General features: G+C 44.2%; 2 protein-coding genes across 3 annotated transcripts in view; one reads left to right on the forward strand and one right to left on the reverse strand.

The window, feature by feature from the left end:
* Window positions 1-6,559, forward strand: part of ACAN (aggrecan) — an 85,165-nt gene extending 78,606 nt beyond the window's left edge. Inside the window, exons 14-18 of the mRNA XM_072617974.1 lie at window positions 601-759; window positions 1,257-1,339; window positions 2,301-2,445; window positions 5,134-5,316; window positions 6,085-6,559. Coding sequence (XP_072474075.1) covers window positions 601-759; window positions 1,257-1,339; window positions 2,301-2,445; window positions 5,134-5,316; window positions 6,085-6,161 — 647 coding nt within the window. The 3' untranslated portion in view covers window positions 6,162-6,559. The remainder of the gene's footprint in view (window positions 1-600; window positions 760-1,256; window positions 1,340-2,300; window positions 2,446-5,133; window positions 5,317-6,084) is intronic.
* Window positions 6,560-8,766: 2,207 nt separating this feature from the next.
* Window positions 8,767-20,974, reverse strand: HAPLN3 (hyaluronan and proteoglycan link protein 3). 2 transcript variants are annotated; one of them, XM_072617955.1, is made up of 5 exons: window positions 20,898-20,974; window positions 15,685-15,868; window positions 13,422-13,790; window positions 10,384-10,686; window positions 8,767-9,674 (listed from the first exon to the last, which is right to left on the reverse strand). In XM_072617955.1, exons 2-5 carry the CDS (start codon window positions 15,806-15,808, stop codon window positions 9,388-9,390), a joined length of 1,083 nt encoding a protein of 360 aa, XP_072474056.1. In that variant the 5' UTR covers window positions 15,809-15,868; window positions 20,898-20,974; the 3' UTR covers window positions 8,767-9,387. The 2 variants fall into 2 exon arrangements, with proteins under 2 accessions (XP_072474056.1, XP_072474061.1); XM_072617960.1 differs by lacking the exon at window positions 20,898-20,974 and adding an exon at window positions 19,100-19,167.
* Window positions 20,975-22,259: the final 1,285 nt, after the last annotated feature.

A 22,259-nucleotide genomic window follows, 5' to 3' on the forward strand; every position in this document is an offset into this window, starting at 1 on the left:
TTATGTGCCCATCCAGCACTGTGGTACCTTGTAGTGTCTCTAAACGATTTCATCCTCTCCACCTGACTTCTAGCTTTTTCTCTCTCTCTTCCCCATTTTTCAAACTAAAATCTTTTTTCCTTGAGAAAGAGGTAAAGTAGCAACAGAGAATGCCCATCTTCTAGAGCAGTGGCATCAAATTCAAATAGTACAATAAGGATCTTTTGGGCCGTGTATAGATTTAGTTTTAAAATGTAATGTTATGTAAGTTTTATTGTATTTTTATTTGTTTTGTTAAATATTTTCCCACTATAATTTAATCTAGTTCAGCCTCAGGAGTGGACTGCAGGCCATGCATTGGACACCTGTACTCTAGAACTTGTTTCCAACAAAAGAGATATTTCTAGACCAATGGCAAGGATGCAGGGTCTCTAGAATCTCACAGCCAGAGCTCTGAGACTCCTGTGAGCAGGGCCCAGTCCTTCTCTGCCTAAGGCCATTGAATCCTTTGACTGAGCCCCTCTCCTCACTTGGGGGCCTGGTACTTGAGGTGGCTTGTTCAAGACCAGAATCTCAGCTCAACCTTGGGATATCCCTTCATGTCCTTGATGTTTATTTCAGACCAGGAGATTTGTGAAGAAGGCTGGACCAAATTCCAGGGACACTGTTACCGGCATTTCCCTGACCGGAAAACCTGGGTCAATGCTGAGAGTCAGTGCCGACAGCACCAGTCTCATCTGAGCAGCATTGTTACACCTGAAGAGCAGGAGTTTGTCAACAGTGAGTGCAAAGGGGACCACCAAGGTTGGGTAGTTAAGGGTAAAACAAACACAGAGATCAGCATCTTAGGAGTAAAGTGTGACTAGTTAAGTCTAAGAGTCATGGGCCTATTCTGGGGTGAAGGTAAGTTGAGCTCCAATATCCAAAGTTGGTGTGCCCTAGTCCAGCAATTCAGCCAAGTCTTCTGAGTCAGACCACTTCACATTCTAGGACAACCTACTATCATGTTAAACAATCCCCAAAACAATAGAGGTCACTCACATGGATTTTACCAACCTGTACCACCATTAGAAAGTTATTGAGTGTCACCTGAGTATCTAGGCACTCAGGTTTACTGTCCTGGATGAGTCCCCCAGGACCAGGTTGACAAGGACCTAGAAGTGTAAAATGTCTGGCCTCCCCATTACACTTTTTCCACATCTCCCTCTTCTCAGATTACGTTCATTATTTTTTAAGTAAAGTTGGGTCGTAGTCACTGTTCCCACTTCTTCCCACAGACAATGCCCAAGACTACCAATGGATTGGACTCAATGACAGAACTATCGAAGGTGATTTCCGTTGGTCAGATGGACACCCCTTGGTGAGTTATGATGCCCGATGAAAAAAGAGAAGGGTTCAGAGAAATAATAACAGGAATTCACATTTAATAGAGTCTCCACCACTATAATCTCCTCGGGGACAGGGACTGTTTTTGTTGCTTCTTTGTATACCAAGCTTGTGCCTGGAACATACTAGTGCTTAATAAATGCTTATTGATTGATTAGTGAAAAAACTAGGATAGAGATTCAACTTTGGGGAAAGGGTCATAAGAAAGGAAAAAAAGCAACACATATTTAAAGATCACTTATACTGTGCTTAGGCATTTGGGAGATAAATAGAAGCCTAATACAGAGAGCCTGCACTCAAGATGCTTATCATCTAGTCAGAAAAACATGAAAAGGTAGTTTAGGAAACAATATAAATGCCAGGTGAGTGACAGAGATGAGAAGGATAGTATGACTTGAAAGAGAGTCCATAACTGCTGGCTGGAATGATCATAGAAGGCTTCATAAAAGTAGTGGAGCTTGAGCTGATTCTTCTAAGACAGGTATCAGAAAAAGGAGAGTGTTCTCTACTGAAAAGAAAACCCCACAGAATCTTCTTTGGATTTTCTCATAGGTTCTAACCCATATTTCTAACATAAACATTTCAGGACAAACTGGAAAAATCAAATCACTTAGTTTCCCCCAAAAGAGAGAAAATATCATGAATCATCAGCAAATTCTGTGAATTTTTTTATTGAATGTTTGGAGATCCTAAAGGTAGAAGGCCAAGGTTATATAATCAGGGAAAAGCGTTCTCTGGGGTACCATGAACAATACTACCAGGCTTTAAACAGCCTCTGCTCTAATGACAAACTAAGGTTCACCGCATGAGGAGCAAGATGTAGAACATTTGGACAAGGGAGATGGAGGAAAGAGTGGACTGAGCACATAGAGAAGCAAGTCATCCATCCTCCTTCTTGCCCACTTCTCACTTTCTGCCCCATATCCTTTCCCCAGCAATTTGAGAACTGGAGACCCAACCAACCAGACAACTTCTTTGCCACTGGGGAGGACTGTGTAGTGATGATCTGGCATGAGAAGGGTGAATGGAATGATGTCCCTTGCAACTATCACCTGCCGTTCACATGTAAGAAGGGCACAGGTAAGCTAACAAGCACTAAGAGTCTTAGAACCTACAAAAGAAAGAGCACTGGTTCTGGAATCAGAGGACTTGGGCTCAAGTCCCGATTAAGACATTTGCTATCTGTGTGACCCTGGGTGTGTCAAGAGGCTCCCTAGGCCTTTTTCTCACTTATAAAATGAGAGTTTCAGTGGTTTCTATAATCCCTTTAAGTTCTACACCTGTGATCTTACAATACCATTCACTTCACAGGAGGGATTTTACCTCAGTTGAATGGACCAAGATGTCCAAAGAATGGGACAATGTTTGTGTGTGTGGGGGGGAGGGGGGTCTATTTATAGATATAAATATATTTTTAGGTAGATATGTACATATAAATGTACAGATAGATTTTTATGTATATAGATCTATACATATCTATAGATAGGTATGTGTTGATATTTATCTATAAATTCTATCTATCTGCCACTGACCTGGGAGACAAGAGACCTGGAGTCTAGTTCACACCTACTCTGTCACCATGCACAAATGCTTAACTTTTCTGCAACCCAGATTCCATATGTGTAAACTAGGAGAGTCAGCATGGTACAATGAAAAGAGGTCAAGATTCTGAATTCAGTGGATTTGAGTTCAAATCTCACATCTGATGCTTACTACCTGTGTGATTTTGTATATATCACAACTTATTTGGGCCTCAGTTTTCTTATTTGTAAAATAAAGGGATTGAACTACATGGCCTCTGAGTTCCCTTCCAGCTGGCTATGATTTGAAAAGGGAGAAGTCCATGAGCCTTTATTCAGACTCTCCTAAATCCCAGAGGAATCCAGATAAAAATTCCACAATAAGGGGGTCATTTGTTCAGATACTCAGCTGCCAGAAACTCACTCAGGATTCTGTTTTGTTCCCAGAGCTGAGCCCTGATTTGCACTGAAGCAAATACTGAAATAATATTCCCTTTTTAAACTACCTTCCAGGTGAAATGTTATCTCAGAGTTTGACTATAGAGAACACTTGAGGGAGGCATTGAACTTCTTAGGCTAAATCAAGAAATGTTTTCTCTTTTGCCTACTCTGTGCCCAGCACTCTCTAGCCAGGGCTCTATGAGGGGAACAGAGGTAGAAAATCTGGACTTTGATCTTGAGGAGCTTACAATCAAAGAATTAGAAAATTATATAAAGTACCATATGATAGACTAGGTTGTGTGATGTGTTGTAGATCATAAGTGTCACAGAAATTCAGAGGAGGGAAAGATCAGTCTGCGATAAGGTCAAGGAGGACTTCAGTGAGGAGATGGGATCTGAGTTAAGCCTAGAAGAAAATCACACATGGATGAGCAGAGGGAGAGTCTAAAGGAAGAAATATTCGGTGAAAGAGACAGAAGGAGCAAAGCCACAGAGCCAACGATTACTTGCTTCCCAAGAGATCACAGAAGATTGGACTGGTAGATCTGGAAGGGGCCTAAGAGTTTACATAGTCCAGATCTCATTTTACAGATAAGGAAAATAAGACCTAATGAGGTTAAGTGGCTTGCCTAGGTTCCCATAGATAGTGTGTACCTTTGATCTGTTCTGAATCACCCTTCTCTGCATTCCTTTACTCGTCTCCTCCCAGAAGTGGCTGTATTTTTGTGCGGTCCAAAGTTAATCTGGAAGTCCTCATTAACTCAGAAGCCCTGAGCCCTTTCAAAAATATCTTTGCTTAATTTGTAGAAATAAGAGCCATTCCTCAACTGATACATGGTCAAAGGATATGAACAGGAAGTTTTCAGATGAAATAGTCAAAGCTATCTATAGTCATATGAAAAAAATGTTCTAAATTGTTATTGATCAGAAAAATGCAAATTAAAGCAACTCTGAACTATCGCACCACACCTATCAGATTGGCTAATATGACAAAAAAGGAAAATGACAAATGTTGGAAGGGATATAGAAAACACAAGTCATCAATACAGCTGATGAAGTTGCATACTGATTCAATCATTCTGAAAAGCAATTGAAATTATGCGCAAAGGGCTATGAAGCCATGCATACCTTTTGACCCAGCAGTACCACTACTAGGTCCATATCCCAAAGAGATAAAAAATAAGAAGGAAAGGGACCTATATATACAAAAGGAATTACAGCTGGTCTTTATGTGGTGGCCAAGAATTGGAAATTGAGGGGAAGGTCATCATTTGGGGAATTAGAGACTATTGTGCTATAAGAAATGACAAGCAGGATGCTCTCAGAAAAACCTGAAAAGACTTACATGAACTGATGCAAAGTGAAATGAGCAGAACCAGGACAACACTGTGTACAGTAACAGCAATATTGTGTGATGATCAACTGTGAATGACTTAGCTATTCTCAGAAATACAATGATCCATGACAATTCTGAAGGACTTATGATGAAAAATGCTATCCATCACCAAAGAAAGAACTGATAGAGTTTGGATGCAGATCAAAGCACACTTTTTCTTTACTTTTTTTTTCTGTTTTTTAATCTATGTTTTCTTTCACAACATGACTAACATGGAAATATGTTTTACATGACTGCACATGCATAACCTATATCAAATTACTTTCCTGTTCAATGAGGGGGACAGAAGTTTGTACTCAAAAATTTTTTACAATGAATACTAAAAATTATTTTTACATGTAATTGGGGAAAAATAAAATATTAAATTAAAAATGTATATCTTGGCTTCGTCACACCTTCTCAATCCCACAGTGGCTTGCAGAGACCCTCCTACAGTTGAACATGCTAGGACCTTTGGACAGAAGAAGGACCGGTATGAAATCAATTCACTGATCCGATACCAGTGCAAGGAGGGCTTTGTCCAGCGCCATGTGCCCACAATCCGATGCCTACCTAGTGGACACTGGGAAGAGCCACAGATAACCTGCATAGACCGTAAGTACTGGCTCTTTCTATTCACCCAATGCTTCCTTCCTCTCCCATGCTATCCTGGGAGGATCTGATCAATGGTTAAATCTGTTAGGATAGCATTAAACATAGAGAGTTAAGGATCTCAGCATAAGGCACCCTTCCTCCAGAATTTCTAGAATTTTACTCTTAAAAATGCATCAGTTCCTATTTAGAAAAAAATATGGGGATAGGGAGTCATAGAAAAATGTGATTTTAGAATTAGAGCAGGGAGGGAAGGGGTCTTAGAGGTCATCTAGGCCAATCCCCTCATTTTATAGACGAGTAAACTGAGGCCCAGACAGGATTAATGACTTGTACAAAGTTGCAGAGGTAGTAAGTGGTGATCAGGATTGGAACCCAGATCCCACGATACAAATTCCAATATTTTTTCCTCTGCTAATAAGTTTCTTGGAGTCCCAGCTGCCTTCTTTCGCCCCAGAACCTGATTGATCCATAAAGCTAAACAGAATCATATCGGGAACATAGTATCCATGAGGGTGTTTATTGTGAAAAACAGATATGACACAAAAGATGAAGCAGAGATTTTCTATCTGTCTGTTAACTGTGGCTGAGACCTGATAGGTTTGGGACAGAAGCAAAGTCCAGAGCTCCCAGTGAAGGCTGACATCCCCAAATAGAAACCAGGACCAAAGGGAATGAACTAGATGGAAGAGACCCACCAGTGGGGTTAGAGTAGGCTCACCCTGTTCTCCCTCCACTGAGTAATCACTATGCCCATCTCCCATTCCACAGCTGCCACCTACAAGAGAAGACTACAGAGGCGGAACTCTCAGCCTCAGCAGAGCAGCGGCCACAGCACAGCCCACTAGACAGTGAATTCCTCCCCAGAGAGCCAAAAAGGACAGAATGAGCCGACAGACCTTACGGAACTGACACTATTTCATGGAGCTGTTGTCACCTTCTTGTTGCTTTCTGTCATATAAGGAATTACATTAAAAAGGAAAAAACCCACATCATGTATATACCCACCCCCAAAAAATCATCCCCCCGAAATATTTTGTTTTATTTTCTTTTCACAAAGCACTAATGCAAAAAACTAGATTCCAGCCACATTTTTTTCCCCACAGTCTGAGTTTAGGTACTATTTTCTTCAATTTCATGTTGTGCCTATTTCAGGGACCAGGGCAGGGACGGGGGGAGGAGGGGACACAGGGAGGGGGTTAAGTTAAATAAAGAAGATTATTTTTTGTTTCCTGATTTTATCCAAGAACAATGTAATTATTTGTTATTTAATCTCCAAGAAGGGCTAGCAGAGGGAGAGTGAGATAATGTGGATGTTCCAGAGCCAGAGGACTTGGAGAATGCTGTACTAGTGAACTGTAGTTGAATGTATCAGAAGTGAAGGGGGTAGAAGGGGTAGGGGGTCTGTGATAAGGGCAGGAGTCTGAGGGGAGGGGGGAAGAGGGAGAAAGGTGCATGGGGAGGGCAAGAAGGAAGGAGAAGCTTGAAGGAGGATGGGTTCTGGGGCTGGTTCCACTCTATGACTAATTAGCTTCTCTGGCTTCCTCTCACCACCAATTTGCCGTCACAGCCAGCGTCACAGCAGGGCTGGGGGGCGCTCCTGATCCAAGGTTCGAGCGTCACCCCCCGGGACCGTGCAGGCCACCATGGTTCCGTGCATCTATTTATACTTTTGAAAACTGACAATGATGATAATAAAAGAAATTGGAAGAGTCTTTTTTTCTTCTAATTTAAGGGATGGGCGCCGGACAACTAAGGGCTTACTGAAGGGACATTTGGGGAAACGGAAAGTCTTTTTTCTGGCTCACTCCCCGAAGGTAATAAATTCTTTTTGTTCAAAGGAAACTTTGAACTAGGTGTGTGTACTGCAGACAAGCTGCTAGAAACCATATACAGTAAAACCTACTGTGACTTATTCTTATCAGAGCAAATTCTGTAGGAATATAGATTTAGAGCTAGAGGAGATATTAGAGGTCATCTCTTCCACCCCTTTGGTGTTATAGATAAGGAGACTGAGGCTAACATGATGGAATGTGTATGTGTGAATATGCAAATCTGTGTGTGTGTCTTCATGGATTCATATTATACTCAGATCAAGAAACAAGACCAAGGTGAGGGCTTGTGAACTGGACCTTATACAGTGCTCTGAAAACAGAATGTACTTAAGGAAGCAGGGGGGATTTGGAAAGGATTAGACACTAAGAGGAAAATGGGGAAGAAATCACAAAGGAATATTTGCAATGAATAGAGGTCAGAATTTGAATCCACCCTTCATATTTGATTTCTGGGGCCCATAAAAGGTAAGTGGGGGAGAGCAGAGAGGGAAGATCCTGCAACTGGTCTTAGAAATCATCAGGCCTGAGTGAAGTGGAGCACTGGCCACACTTGGTTCCCTGCTTGAACCTCTCCCTCTCTAAGTTTTTTTACCACAATCAAAAAAGGGAATTCCTATATACAGTTATCCCTTCCACATCACAACTTTCCCCATAGAGGTTTTGATATATCCCAGATCAGCGTCAGAAATAAAATGGGGATTTTAGAGGAGTTTTGCAGAAGCCACAGACAACGCACAAAGGCCAGCAGATGACACAGAAAAAGTTTAGAGATCAGAAATGCATAAAATAAATGTATAATATTGCATAATATCAATATATTTTATCTTTTGATACCATAATAATTCAGACTTCTTTTCTGGTACAAAGGGAAGGCCAAAAAAATGTTACCTGGATTTTCCAGATCAAGGGGGTGCCATGCCCCTAAATCCCTGTGATATGGAAGGGATTTGTCTCCAATAGCACAGAGTGTGTGTATAATGAGGCCCTGAAGATGCATTCAAGCTCAGAGCTGCAGCTCTGGGTGAAAGTAATAAAAACAAATCTAACCTAGAATCCAGCCTCCAGCAGCGACAAAGATCCATTAAGACAGCAGGAGCTTTCCCTTCTCACTCCTCCTTTCAGATCCATCTCTTAGTTTCACAAATTTATTGGATGCATTTAAGAAAACATTTCCATGGCAACTCAGGGGAGCAGCAATTCTCCCATACCCTTCCCACCCACTATCAACGAACATGCCCACATGTGGGCACCCTGATTCTTTCTCCTTTATCACTCCCCATAGCCATACCTCACCACAGAGCAAGAGCTCAGTCAAAAAAAATAAAATGCAGGTAGAGACAAAGGGAGGAAAAAGGAGCAAGAAGGAACTAGAATTGGTTTCAAAGGTCATAGCACCATTTATAAACTTGGAAAACATGGACCTAGTGGCAGGTCCCCAGAAAGGAAGTAGAAAATGGGAGTGAGACACAAAAATTCTTGGACCAGGCATAGATGTGGAGCTTGGGATGTTGTCGGGAACATCGACTTCTTGGACGGACTGATTTGGACTCACCTGGACAAGAATGGTCCCCCGTGAAATGGGAGGAGAGAAGGAAAGCATGAACCGCACAAGGCCAAGTTAGCAAGAAATGTCCACATTCTTGATTTCGGTGTCCCCTGTCTTGTTACATGTCAACATAAGACAGATAGGGACCCCATGAATCTCTCCTTTCCTCTCACATAAGAAATAGTCCCCACCTCCACCAACAGAAGGAAAATGGAGAGCCCAGATTACTTTTAAAGAACTGTGGACTAGGAGATTAGAGACCTGGGTTCTAATTCCAGCTCTGCCACTAACTTGCTGTGTGACCTTAGACAAGTCATTTCCCATCTCTGGGATGCTGCTTCCTCATCCATAAAATGAGACAGTTGGACTAGATGATCTCTGAAGTTCCCTCTGCCTTTAAGATTCAACGCTCCTACTGAGTGCCCAGGGTGAGAGAAGGAGCCCAGAGGTAAGAAAGATATTTGAGAAGGCATGTCTTAGGAAAATTCAATTTCCTTTTTTGGCTTTAAAAAACACATAATAAAAAATATTGTTTAAACAAATTGTTGAAAAATGTAAAAAAGTCATCTAAATCTCCTCAACCCTCAGGAAAAATGAGACTTTCAATAAATACACCAGCTCTGAGGGGGAGCAGAAGAGAGAAAAAAAGGAGAGGAAGCAAGGCTGGGGCCAGGGGAGACGGGCTCCTCAGTCCTAGCTCTGTAGGTAGCAATAGACCCCATATTTCCGGCTCTCCTTGTCCGGGAAACCAAAGCTTCTCACACCAGGATCGAGGGACCCACAGTTAGGCCGAGGACGAGTGATAGGGTAGCGGACACTGCCATCAGCCAGCCAGCCTGCGTCACAGCGGTCCAGACCATAGAACTTCCAAGCCGCAAACAGCTGCCCCACCTTGGCAATTCGGGCCCCGTCCTCCTGACAGGCCTCTTCTGCCTCAGCCAGTGTCATCTTCTCTGGGTGCTCTAGATAATATACCCGCCCTGTGGGGAGATGGTGGGACAGGACCATGAGCATTACAGCAGCCAGAACAGCAGGGATCTTAGTTCAACTAGATTCAGTGGGGACTTATTAAACATCTACTGTGTGCAGCACACAATGAGGAAGACACGAAGTTTAGATCAAGGAGCAAATGAGATGATTTTTGTGTTTGGGAAAGCACTTTGCAAACCTTAAAGCCCTTTATCAATGCCCTTTATTAAACATCATCATTATTATTATTAATCCAACAAATCTACAAACATGTATTAAGTGTGTTAAGTGTGTTAAGTGTGGGGGATACAAATAAAAGTGGAAGAAAGTTCTAGCTCTCAAAGGACTCCCCCATGGGGAAAACAACATTCAAATAGCAAGGTACGAACAAGAGATACAGATAGACACAGATGTAGTTATGTACACATATGTTTCTAAATATGCATTTCTATGTATATATTTTATACACACGTATAAAACAGGTGATATTTTATATATATGCATATAACATACATGATTCTTTGATTTCCAATTCTCTCATTCTGATTAATAGTTAAACACCCCTGGTACAGTCTCTGGGCTGAGTTTCCCATGCTACAGCATGACCAGCGTCACCCCCATACCCTCACACCCACCTCCGATCTGATCCAGGGAAACCTCCTCAGATACCTGGACCGGACGCACGCAGAGCAAAGCTGAGGCTCTCCCAGGGGCACCCACCTGTCACCAAGGAAGAGAAGCAGAAGACATCGTAGCGGTGCAGTCTCCTGTGGCGCTCCCCATAGCTGCGGATCCCGGGCGCCAGGCTGTGGCCCCCGCACGGCTGCCGAGGCAAGGTGATGGGATACTGCACAGTCCCGTCCAGCAGCCAGCCTGCGTTGCACCAATCCAGTCCTTCTTCCCAGGCCCTGAAAAGCTGCTCAAAAGAGGCCATCACAGCGTCTTGCTTCTCACAGGCCAGCTGTGCCTCATGGAAGTTGAGCCGATAGCGACCGTGGGGCGGCTGATAGGGAAACACCACACCTGGCAAGCAGAAGAGAGGGAAAGAACAAGGAGTCACAACCGAAGGAAGAATTGGATGGATGAGTCAGGACTAGTTTCCGAAGAAACAGCCTGGGGTCAGGATGGCTAAGAGCTACCTTGTGAGCTATCTGAGCTAGAAACTGCTCCACAAAGGGGCAAAGAAGGGAAAAAAGCTTTATTCTTATGCCTTACATTAGCAGAATGTATTGGGAGTGAAGGAGATAAAAGAGTAGGTATGATACAAGCAAATATGTAGCAAAAAGAGTGGAGAGAGTGAAATGGGAGAAAGCACATGGGGAGAATGAGGGCCAAGAAGGGACTGAAGAAATCAATGCTGAAAGGTTCCGTCTCAGCCCTAGAGACCTCCACTGAGTGATCAGATCAGGAATCAGGGCTGACAACTTTCGAATCCCAACTAGAGGGCAGAGCTAGTCCTCATTTTCTAGCCCTACCCGTTTCAAGTGATGTCATTAGGGACCTTTTGTTCTAGGAAGCAGCAGGGCGCCATCAGCAGTGGCCTAAGACCCTAGAAATTGCCTTGAGGTCTGATCTCCGAGGAATGTGGATGACCTTTATTTGGCTTTCCATCCCAAGCCTCAGGTTACATCCTAAAGCAAGAAATCTGAACAACTAGACAAGCCTAGACACACCAGGAATAAGATTTGTGGATTGGGGAGGAAAGGAGGTCTAGGTGAGGGGAGGGAAAAGAGAAAGTTTCCTTTCTCATCCCACAACTTGTCGGGCCCTCAGCCACACAGCCCACACATCTGAAGAACCCCCACTACTTCATTTTCTCTTGTCCCATCTAATATCCTCTCCTCTTACCTCTACTGCTTTGGGTGTTCTACCTCCCAGCTCCCTAATCACCCCATTTCCTGGCACCACCTGCTCTCATCCCCCAATTATCTCCCATACTACTTGTAATCCTACCATCCCCCACCTCCACCCCACCTCCCCCACCTCCCCACCTCCCCACCCTCCCAGCCCATGGATCTCTCAACCCTATATCTACGCCTTTCCTCTTTCAAGGTCCTGGTACAACAGGTCTAGAGGAACTGTAGACCATCCCCCCCATTCCCCGGCCACAGACAGGCCCTCCCTACTAGAGAAAACCCTCCCTCCCACAAAGGAGAGGTATCCAGCAAATGGCCCCTGTCACCAATCAAACTTTCTTCCCTACACATAGGAAACCCACATACACCCAGACCCAGTAATTAGAGCAATACTAATTCTTTGTGTTTTAATAGTGTTTTACAAATTTCAAAGGGATTTCCCATATGGTATCTCATTTGATCCTGATAACCCTATGAAGTCATCAGGGGAGCTATTATCCCTATTTTTATACATAAAGAAGTGAAAATAGAGAAAAGTAAAATGATTAAGGCCAGTAAACAGCCAAAATGAAGACAGGACGAGATATCAAGCTCATAGCTTCACCCTGTGAAGACTCCTACCTCAAGCTTCTTAGCATGCCATTCCTCCCCACTTTAGGAGAAGGATGCAGACTTCTGCATTCTAGACATGCCAACAGCATGTGTTATGCTTAGGATCAAGACACAAAGCCCACTTCAGAGCTAAACAAATCACTTCCTTATCTATAAAATGGGAATAATAGTGGGAATAGGTTGTTGCAAGGATAACATGAGATACTGTACAAAAAAGGCTTTATAGGTACGGGCTATGAACTGTGGTCTAGTTGACAGAGCTTTGGACTTGGAGTTAAAAAGATTTGAGTTCAAATCCTGCCTCAGACATTTAACTGTATGACCCTGGGCAAGGTACTTAATCTCTCTCAGATTCCGTTTTCTTATCCATTATCCCCATTTAGGGAGTAATAATAGCACCTCCCTCACAGGGTTGTGAGGATCAGATGAGATAACATATGTAACAAAGCACTGTATAAAAGCATTGTTGTTAGCTATTGGGGTGGGGGTGGGGATGCATTGGTAGGGACTGAGTTACTAAGAATATAATAGGTAATGTACTGGAAAGAACCTGAGATTTGGAGTTAGGAGACCTAGGTTTGAAACCTGGCTCTGTGACTTACTACCTAGGTAAAGCTGGGCAAATCATTTCATTTCTCTGTATGGGCCTCAGTTTCTTCATCTGTAAACGGAAAGGGGTGAATTAGATGACCTACATCTAGGGTCCCTTCAAGATCTAAATCCCATGATATTCTGAAAATAGTCCTACCCTAGAAGCTGAGAGGGTCAAACCATACCCATTCCTTTCCCCTTGCCTCCTCAACCCCAGTACTGCACCTGTCTCTCTCTCTCTCTCTCTCTCTCTCTCTCTCTCTCTCTCTCTCTCTCTCTCTCTCTCTCTCTCTCTCTGCCTCTGTCTCCCTCTGTCTCTCTCTCTTTGTCCCTGTCTGTCTGTCTCTGTCTCTCAGTCCCTCCTCTCTTTCTCTCTGCCTTTGTCTCTCTGTCTGTCTCTCTGTCTGTCTTTCTCTATCCCTCCTCTCTTTGTCTCTGTCTGTCCTTCCTCTCTCTCTCTTTCTGTCTCTCTCTGTCTCTCTTTCTGTCTCTCAGTCTCTGTCTCTCAGTCCCTCCTCTCTCTCTTTCTCTCTGTCTTTGTCTCTTTGTCTCTGTCTCTGTGTCTGTGTCTGTTGTCTGTCCCTCCTCTCTGTCTCTGTCTCTCTTTGTGTCTCTCTCTTCTCTCTGTCTCTCCCTCTGGTTGTCTGTGTGTGTGTGTGTGTGTGTGTGTGTGTGTATCTCCCTCTCCCAGTTGCTTACCTCTCAGTTCCAGCTCCACCACACCACTCTCATCTTCCAGTCCATCAATGACTTCACATCGATAGCGCCCATAGTCCTGTAGGCGCAAGTCATGGATCACCAGGGAAACATCTTGCTCCTTCTCCTGTAAAAGATGAACACGACCCCGGAACTCCCCAAAGCTTCGGTGCCTCAGCCCAATGGCCACCAGCACATCCCTCTCAAGGGCCCCGTTCTCCCCCAGTTTCCACCACTTGATCCGGACTGGACGAGAGGAGGTCAGTGCTGGTTCATAGTGGTACCGGCAGGGCAGAGTCACATTGGCACCCCGGTGAGTGAACAAGGGATCCTCGGGTGTCTCTACCACCAACTTCACCCCATTGAAGAAACCTTTTGGGAGAGATGGCAATCCAGGGTGAGGAACTGTCTAAGGCCAGTGTCAAGAAGCTAGATGTCCCAAGGTATTTATCACACTCATGCAGTTCACAACCACAACTCACAATCCAAATGAGAGCACCTAAAGGTCTAAGGAAACATTTCAAAAAGTCCTAAGACAAAGACAGTGTGCAAACTTGACCCAGAAGAAGAGAGAACAAAATGGACCTCTTTTCATCTTTCATCTCTGTACAGGTGGGAGAGTATTGGTACAGAGCTTTGCACATACTATGAGACTGAATGGAATTATTAATTTTGCTAAGCTGCTTTTCCCCCTCTTATTTTTGTTACAAGGGATGGCTCTCTCTGAGGGGACCAGAGAGCAACCAAAAAAACATTATCAATAAAAATTTAAAAACAAAATCAATACCAAAAAGAAAAAGAAAAAAGATGTTCAACTCAATCTTCCAACTAAATACCATATAACTAAAAACAGGAATGATTATTTTTGGTGGGGAGGAGTCATCTAGAAGAAAAAGCCAAGCTCCCAGGCCAGACCCTGCCCAGCTACAGGACACACTGAAGGAACATCTTTCTAACAGCACAGATACCCCCAAAAGTATTAGCCACCCCCAGCTCCACAGAGTGGCCGTCGGTAACTAGCTTCCCGTCTTACCTGGAAGAGAGTGGAAGGAAGGAGCTAAGGACAAGCTACACCTTCAGCCTGACCTAAAGGCTAAAGAGTTGTCCATGAATTGTGATTACAATGAAATTTACTTTTTTTAAAAAAAATAAAAAAAGAGTCCCAATAGTAAAATATTCATAGCATCACTTTTGTGGTGGCAAAGAACTGGAAACGAAATAGATCCCCATTGACTGGAGAAAAAGGAATCAAACTGTGGCACACAAATGTGATGCACTAGTTCGCAAACATTTTGTTCAAAGGACTGAACATTTAATTTGGCAACACTACGGGAGAATCAAGAAACTCTAGTATTCACAGTTTCCCTTAAATAAGAGCAGCTGTTTTTGTTGAGTTCTCTGGGAGTTCAAGGTTGATGCATTTTGAGGTTAGTACATACAAATAATAGGCAGGTTTTGTTTATTTTATGAATAATGTGCTTTGCCACACTACATGTGGTGGGTGGATAAGTAAAATGCATTTAAACAAAATTATTTCAATTTTTTTTCTTTTTTCTACATTAATATAACATCCAAAATTCCATGGCACACCCAACGGAACTAGCAGCACACCCTTTGAGGATTACCAGTGTAATACAATAGTATTGCACTGTTAAGAAATAGTGAGGGGGAAGATTTCAGAGAAATCTGGGAAGCCTCTTTATTTTTATAAACTGATACAAAGCCAGGAGAGCAATATGCTCTCATCATACAGCATTGTAAAGATCAACAACTTTGAATTTTTAAGAACTCTGACCTGTTTGTGATGTCTGTTAAGATCTAAATTAAAACATTTTTTCTTAAAAGTACATTTCTTGAGAGCAGGGATTGCTTTTGCTTTCTTTGTATTCCCAGTGCAGTGACCAGAATATTTGAATTAAGTTCTTTTCCAGCCATTTCCAACTCTTCATAATGCCATTTGGGGTTTTCTTGGCAGAGATACTAGAATGGTTTGCCATTTCCTTGTCTAGATCATTTTATAGAAGAGGAAACTGAGGCAAACAAGGTGAAGTGACTTTTCCAGGGTCACACAGCTGGTAAGTGTCTAAGATCACATTTGAACTCAGGAAGATTAGTCTTCCTGACTTCAGGCCCAGGCCTCTGTGTACTACAGCACCACCTAGCTTCCAGCCCAGGCTATATAGGTAAGCACTTAATAAGAGTTTGCTGATTGATTGATGAATTAAACAGTCAAAATTGAGGTCCCTGGCCTTGGTGGCACACCCACCTTCTCCATTGCCATTTCTGTAGCTCCTGTTATTCATGACATTTCCATAGTAGAAACCATTGTAGAAAGGGAGTCCGGGACAGCCAAAAGGCAGCAGGAACATTATCAATGACACCAGCAGCATTTCTTGTCCAGAGAAACTCAACTGTTCTTGGCTAAGGGTTGAGGGCTCCCAACGAGCCAACTGAAAAGAAAAGAGTACATGGGTTAGACTGAGAGAATGACTCCATTGGGAAAGGAGTACAAGACGTATCCTTATGACATCTAGACAGCTTGGGTCAAGCAACAGAGTTCCAGCTAAGAGTCCTGCCTTGGCCACAGCCAAGGTACCCTCTCTGAGCTTCCTTCTCAGTCCATGAAAAATTCCCTTTCTGATGATGCTAAAGCCACAAAAAAAACCCAGAATCCATGTAGCCTCAACTCAATTCTCCTCTCCTCCAATTTCTTAGCCCTGGGTGGTAAACTAAGCCTTTCATGTCTTGCTTAACCCTGAGTCTGGGCTTCCTGCTGAGAAAGATTGGCAGCCAGCCCTCCCACCCCTTCAGGCTGAGTGTGGTCCAGCTGGCTGCCCCAATGAACTATGCCCTGTCTGTAAGGCAGTCTGCCCACAGCTAGAGGGAACATACTTTGGTTCTTCTCCAGGACATGGGTCTCTGACTCCATTTACCCCCAAATTCTTCTCTGCCCCACAGGGAGACTGGAGTCATAAGAATCCTCTTCAGCAAACTCAGGGAATGAATCTGTATCTCCTTCCCACCTGATGTATATACTAAGTTCTCCACAGTTCATCAATCAATAAACATGAATTAAGTGCCTACTATGTGTCAAGCACTATGCTAAGTGCTGGGGATACAAAAAAAGGTAAAAATAAGTAGTCCATGACTTCATGGAGTCAAGATTGCAAGGAACATGAAGCAGAGTTTTGGACCCTGTTTCATGTTCCCAGTGGCATCCACATGCCGTAATCAATCAATCAACAAGCGTTTGCTAAATACAGACTATGGGCCATATATTGTTCTAGGTGCTTTGGGGTTCATATGCAGCTACAAAGAACCAAGAAGCAACAGCTGCAGGGAATGTAAGGGACAGAAGGACTTACTTTGGTTCTGATGTAATGGCCAATGAGGGCCCAACCTTAGGAGGAAGCCCAATGTAACTACAGGAATGTTTGCTGAGCCTGCTTCTGGAATGATGCAGTGGTGGAAAACTCCAGCTCTTTAGAGCACACACAGGTATTCTCTAACTTTTCCCTGACTGCTTTCTTCATGGCATGGCTTCTTGGTGTATACCAAGAGCTCCAATGTAGAAGCTCATGCTTTACCTTCCTGCTCCACACAAAGAGTAAATATAATTCTCTGAACTCTGGAGCATGTGGTCTCCTTGGCAAGCCTATATCTGGGTTGGAACCTGTTTGCATCTTCTTTCTTTTGGCAGAGGGCTTTGTTAGGGCTAGAAATATTGGAAGAACCACCTCAGTCCTTGGGAAGAGTGGGCTCCAACTGAAAGCGGCAGCTACAAACATTCTGCCTACCACTGAGTTAACTTCTGGATGTGGCAGGGCTGACAGATGAGTTCCCTGAGTTCATCTCAGCTGCAGCATCAACCCACAGCTGGCAAGGTCAAGCATGTAACTCTTCAGGAATACCACCTTCCCAGGCTTGGTCACTGGATCTCTGATGACTCCTCCAACTTTGGACTACTGGAATCTTTGGTATACACTTTTGGTTCCAACTCAGCCACCAGCCAACCAAAAGGCCCCACTTTGCCATTATTAAGCAGACAGGAGACAGCTGAGAGCCAGGCCTCCATTCACCAACATCACGCATTTCCAGAAGCAAACTCACCAATCATCCACATGGGTCCCATTAGCATAGTCCTTGGACTGGACCCTCACCAGCCAGTCCTTATCACATTTACAAAGCATTTTCCTCACAACATATCTGTGTTATTATTCCTTCCCCATTTGACAGATGATGGCTCAACTGTAACTCAGAAGGTTGTGACTAACTAAAGGTTTCCAAACCCCTTAAGTGGTAAGAATAAAACTCGAACCCAAGATGTCTTACTTCCAATCATCTAATGTGACAAGTGATTGGGTACCATTTGCTTAATGATGGTTCAGTCTCCTCTGTCAGGCAGCCTGCCTTTCCATTCAGGTTTACCATTCTTTCTATTATGCTGTGATGTCTTTCCTACCTTGACTCCCCCCAACTTTTTCCCTCTCTCATTTCTTTAGTTCCAGGCTGCAGACAAGAATGGGTTTTAATATTCTAAATCTAAATTAGTGTATGTAGATCCTTGATTTAGCCAGAGTATAAATTGGAAAGACTGACTAGCATAGTAGAAATAATCCTAAATTGGGAGGTAAAAGACATGAGCTTCCATCTCAGTATTGTCATTAAGGGAAAGCCTTGGGCAAGCAATTACACCTCTCTGGACCTCAGTTGACTTATCTGTGAAATAAAAGTGTTGGACTGGATGATCTGTAAAGTTCCTTCCAGATCTTACGCTCTTGAGATTCTGAAGCTGAGAGATGAAAATACCTCTCTGCCTACACAAGGTCACTGGAGAACACTCCTTTCTTAACCTTGTTCTCCTAGACTTCATTCTACACTCCCCATATCCTTTTGCTCAGCTCTCATCCTGCATCCAATTGACCAAAAGAGCCCAAGAAGCAGTCATATAACATGCTGCTCTTCCCTGTCACTGGAGGCCAATTTGATTTTCCTCTGGCTTAGAGATACAAACAGGGAGGACCCAGGAATCAGCCCAATTTGGAATCATTCAGAGAAAGAAAATGGATCACCAGGTTGATTCCCCAAATCTGTTCTAATCTTCCTGGCATCCTTTAGACAGAGGATAAAACCACTTCTGAATATTAGAGCTAGAAGGTACCTTAGAGATCAACAAACCCCTCATTTTATAGCTACAATTTATAGAGTCCTTTAAGGTTGGCAAAGTGCTTGATAAATGTTATCTCATTTGATCCCCTCTAGAAACTCTGAGGAAGGAGCTACTAATATTCCCATTTCACTGATAAGAAAACTGAAGCCGAGAGAGGTTAAGGGACTTGTCCAAGGGCATGCAGCTAGCAAGCAGAATTCCAACTCAAAAATTCCTGACTGAAGCCCAATCCACTGAGCCACCTAGCCTCCTCTTGTCCAAAGTCACACAACTAGTTAGTAGCAAAGTTATGAGAAGAACCTATGCCTACTGACTCCTGGTGCTCCTTCCTTTACACTTTGATGCAACAGAGCATACGGGGGGAGGGGAGTGGGGCGCAAGGGAACCCTGTAGCTAGGCCATAAGCAGACTCTCCCCTCAATTAAGGGGAAAGAAATGAAGGGAGAGTGCCAAGGCAAAATTCTATTTACACAGTTAAATATAGTCTTTCACATTCCCTCCCATCACATACCTCTTAATTTTTCAAATTTAAAATCTTCCCTTAGTTTCTGGCTTTTCCCGTACCAACTTAGGACTCTGAAAGAGAAGGAAGAGGAGGGGGAGGAGGAGAAACTAGATGAGAGAGACAGAGACAGAGAGAGAGAGACAGAGACAGAGAGAGCCAGAGACAGAGAGAGAGAGATGATAGATAGATAGATGATAGATAGATAGATAGATAGATAGATAGATAGATAGATAGATAGATAGATAGACAGATAGACAGACAGACAGACAGACAGACAGACAGACAGACAGACAGACAGATAGATAGATAGATAGATAGATAGATAGATAGATAGATAGATAGATGGATAGCATTTACACAGTACTTGATTTACAATGTGCTTTATAAGTATTAGTAGAAAGAACCTGGATTTGGGAATCGAGGTTTAATTCTAAGTTCTAATTCTTTCTACCTGTGTGATCATGGAAAAGTCATTTAACGTCCCTTTGCCTCCATTTTCCTTTCTGTAAAATTCTATCTCTGAATCTATATTACTCTGATTTTTGTCTCCAAACCAAGGATCTTTCTGTCTCCAGGTGGTCGCACATCACCATTTTACCAGCAGAGGGTGCCATGCACCTACCAGGCTTCTCAACAGCCTCGTGCCCCCAGGGCTCTGGGATAGGAATTTGACATCTGTGCCCCCTGTTTGGACAAGGTTTATAAGTTCCTTTGAAATTGCCACTATCAGTCAAGGGAATGTGGAAGGGGAAGGTGAGCTGGGAGGGGAATCAAAATCCCTCCTGACATTCCCTGTGCACTCACCCACCCTAACTGAGTCCCACAAAGGAACCAGAGCCTCCCCCTAATCCATCAGGAAAGCTTCTTCCTAAAAGGGCTAGATGCCCTGATCCCCAAGAAAAGGATCCTCCAGGCTACAGAGAGTCCATTAGATAAACCTCTGCTTGTCTAATAGACACTCCAGGGGCCTCCCGCCAAGTCCCACTTTGTGACAGAGACAAGATTTCTTGGTCCTCATCTCCCCTCATCACCCACTGAATAGTGTGCCTGCCCCCCACTGTTGGAGGGCACTCCGGAGAGGGGTCAGAGAAGCTGGGAAGGTGAGAAGCTGTTCTCTGCTTTGCTCTGGCTCTGGGTCAGTTTCACTCACATTTCCTTTCTCCTCATTTCTTCAAACGAGGCAGATTGAAAAATGTGGGTCTCCTGGCCCACCAGAGGAGCTAAGGTGGAAGTCACAGCCTAGCCCAGGCCAGCCAACAGGGCCTTTTCACCACACATACACCCCCAAAGCTGTTCTCAGGTTCTCCGAGCCACTGAAGGTAGCCATTATATGGTAACTGGCCCCAATCCTACCAACTTACCTGTTCACCTCACTCCATCAGGAAAACTTCTGTGGAACTGGCACACGGCAGGCAGTTTCTCCCCCAGAAGAATATTACAGCAGACGGCAAACTCTTTTGCTCTGCCCCGGGTACTAAGCTGGACCTCTGCCCTAAGCCTTCCGTCTTTCATTCTTGGCACCAGGTCTCACACTGTGCATCCAAACCAAAGAGGCCCCCGCCCCAGAGCCCAGCTCCCTGTCCCAAAGCCCAGGGGGCTCTCCCTCTGCCCCTGAATGTCCTGCTGTCCAAATCGCAGACCCCATTCTTGTCCTGCATCTTGCCTCAGACCCCAGCCCAGACTCTCCTGGACCAGAGGTAGGAGTAAGGGAGATTCACTAGAGAAAACAGGCTGTAAGGAAATACAGGTTCATCAAGGTGCCTCCCTGGATTCCCTGGGCCAGGACTGGAGACACCCCACTTACCAGTCCAGCTCCTAGGAGACTGCCCGCAGTCCCTGCTCAGTGAATGAGCCTACAGGATGGGTTTGGGGCTCTTGAATGGCCAGAGAGGAAACAGCCCAGAACAAACCCCACCACTCCTGGGCCAGCCTCTTAAAGGAACACACGCCCCTTTCCCAGACTTTGGCTAGGCTGGAGAATAGGGTAGCCAGCCACTGCGGTCCTGGACACTTCCTAAGGCCTTTAGGAAGGAGGGCATTTTCTGCACCCAGACTTAGCGTACTCAGAAATGGGATGGAGGAAGCAGGCAGAGGAGTCAGCTTAAAATAAAGGAAAAGGGGGTGGGAGAGTTTCGCCAGTGCTTGGTGTAGCAGTCTCCTAGTCTAAAAGATGGGGTTGAGAGTCACTGAGAAAGGAACAGCCAGGCCATCGGTGTCATAGCCAGTGGCAGTCCAGTAGGACCCTGGCCTCGAACCTTCCCTCAATTTCAGGAGGTGAGTATAGGAGGAGGGAGGTGGGGAGGAGACGCAAAACAATTTATTCATTTTCCTTCCTCTCTGGGAATGCCAAGGATCATAGATAAGGGTGTCATCTAATACAACTTTCTCTTTTTAAAGATGAGCGAACTTAGGCCCAGAGAGGTGAGCCGACTTGCCCCACGTCACACAGGTGAGTCAGAAGCAGAATCTGACCCCAGACGGAGGTGTGCTGGAGACACCTTAAGTCAGCTCTGGAGAGCTGAGCGCTAAGTTTTCAGCGTAAGTAGCTACTTACTTTGTTAATTGGCTAGACTTTAGAAAGTGGTGAAGAAACGTTAACAATGCAGTGGCTCAGTGGATGGGGTGTCAGGATGGAGTTCAAGTGTGACCTCAGACACTTGACAATTACTAGGTGTGTGACCCCGGTCAAGTCATTTAACCCTGACTGCCTCCCAAAATAACAAATAATAATGCAGGATAAATTAAAAGTATCTTGTGGGTACATTTTTTCCCCTGGAGAAACAGTTGTTCGACATTTACCAGAATGCCCCTAGGCCTTTTTTACCCCAGAGTCAGTGCTTATTTTTCCCTGTTCCTCCCCTGAAGTAAACTGAATGGAGAAGGATCCTTTTGGATAAAGTTTCATTAAATCACAAATGAGAGCATCTCACTTAAGGAGACTAATCTCCCCCACCATCCACCCCATGAAGCCAACAAGACTAGCTTCTCTATCATCCCAAGCTGTAAAACTGTAAAAGGGGTACCAGGGAAGAGGGCAAGCGTTGTTTGGGCTCTGTGACCCTGTGACCCTTCCCCCTCCCCCCCCCCCCCCCCCCCCCCCCCCGCCCCCGACCCATCCTGGGGCCCACAGCAGCAGCTCCTACTTAGGCTTGTTGTTCTGTGCTAA

Source organism: Notamacropus eugenii, chromosome 1 (genome assembly GCF_028372415.1).
Source record: "Notamacropus eugenii isolate mMacEug1 chromosome 1, mMacEug1.pri_v2, whole genome shotgun sequence".
NCBI classification, from domain to species: Eukaryota; Metazoa; Chordata; class Mammalia; order Diprotodontia; family Macropodidae; genus Notamacropus; species Notamacropus eugenii.

Bases quoted from the DNA above. Each gene is read 5' to 3' on its own strand.
- HAPLN3 (XM_072617955.1), bottom strand. From the start codon at position 15,808: ATGCTGCTGGTGTCATTGATAATGTTCCTGCTGCCTTTTGGCTGTCCC. The intron at 13,791-15,684 runs GTGGGTGTGCCA...CTCTCCCAAAAG, and splicing joins CAGAAATGGCAATGGAGAAG to GTTTCTTCAATGGGGTGAAG. The intron at 10,687-13,421 runs GTAAGCAACTGG...TCTGCTTGCCAG, and splicing joins GGTGGAGCTGGAACTGAGAG to GTGTGGTGTTTCCCTATCAG.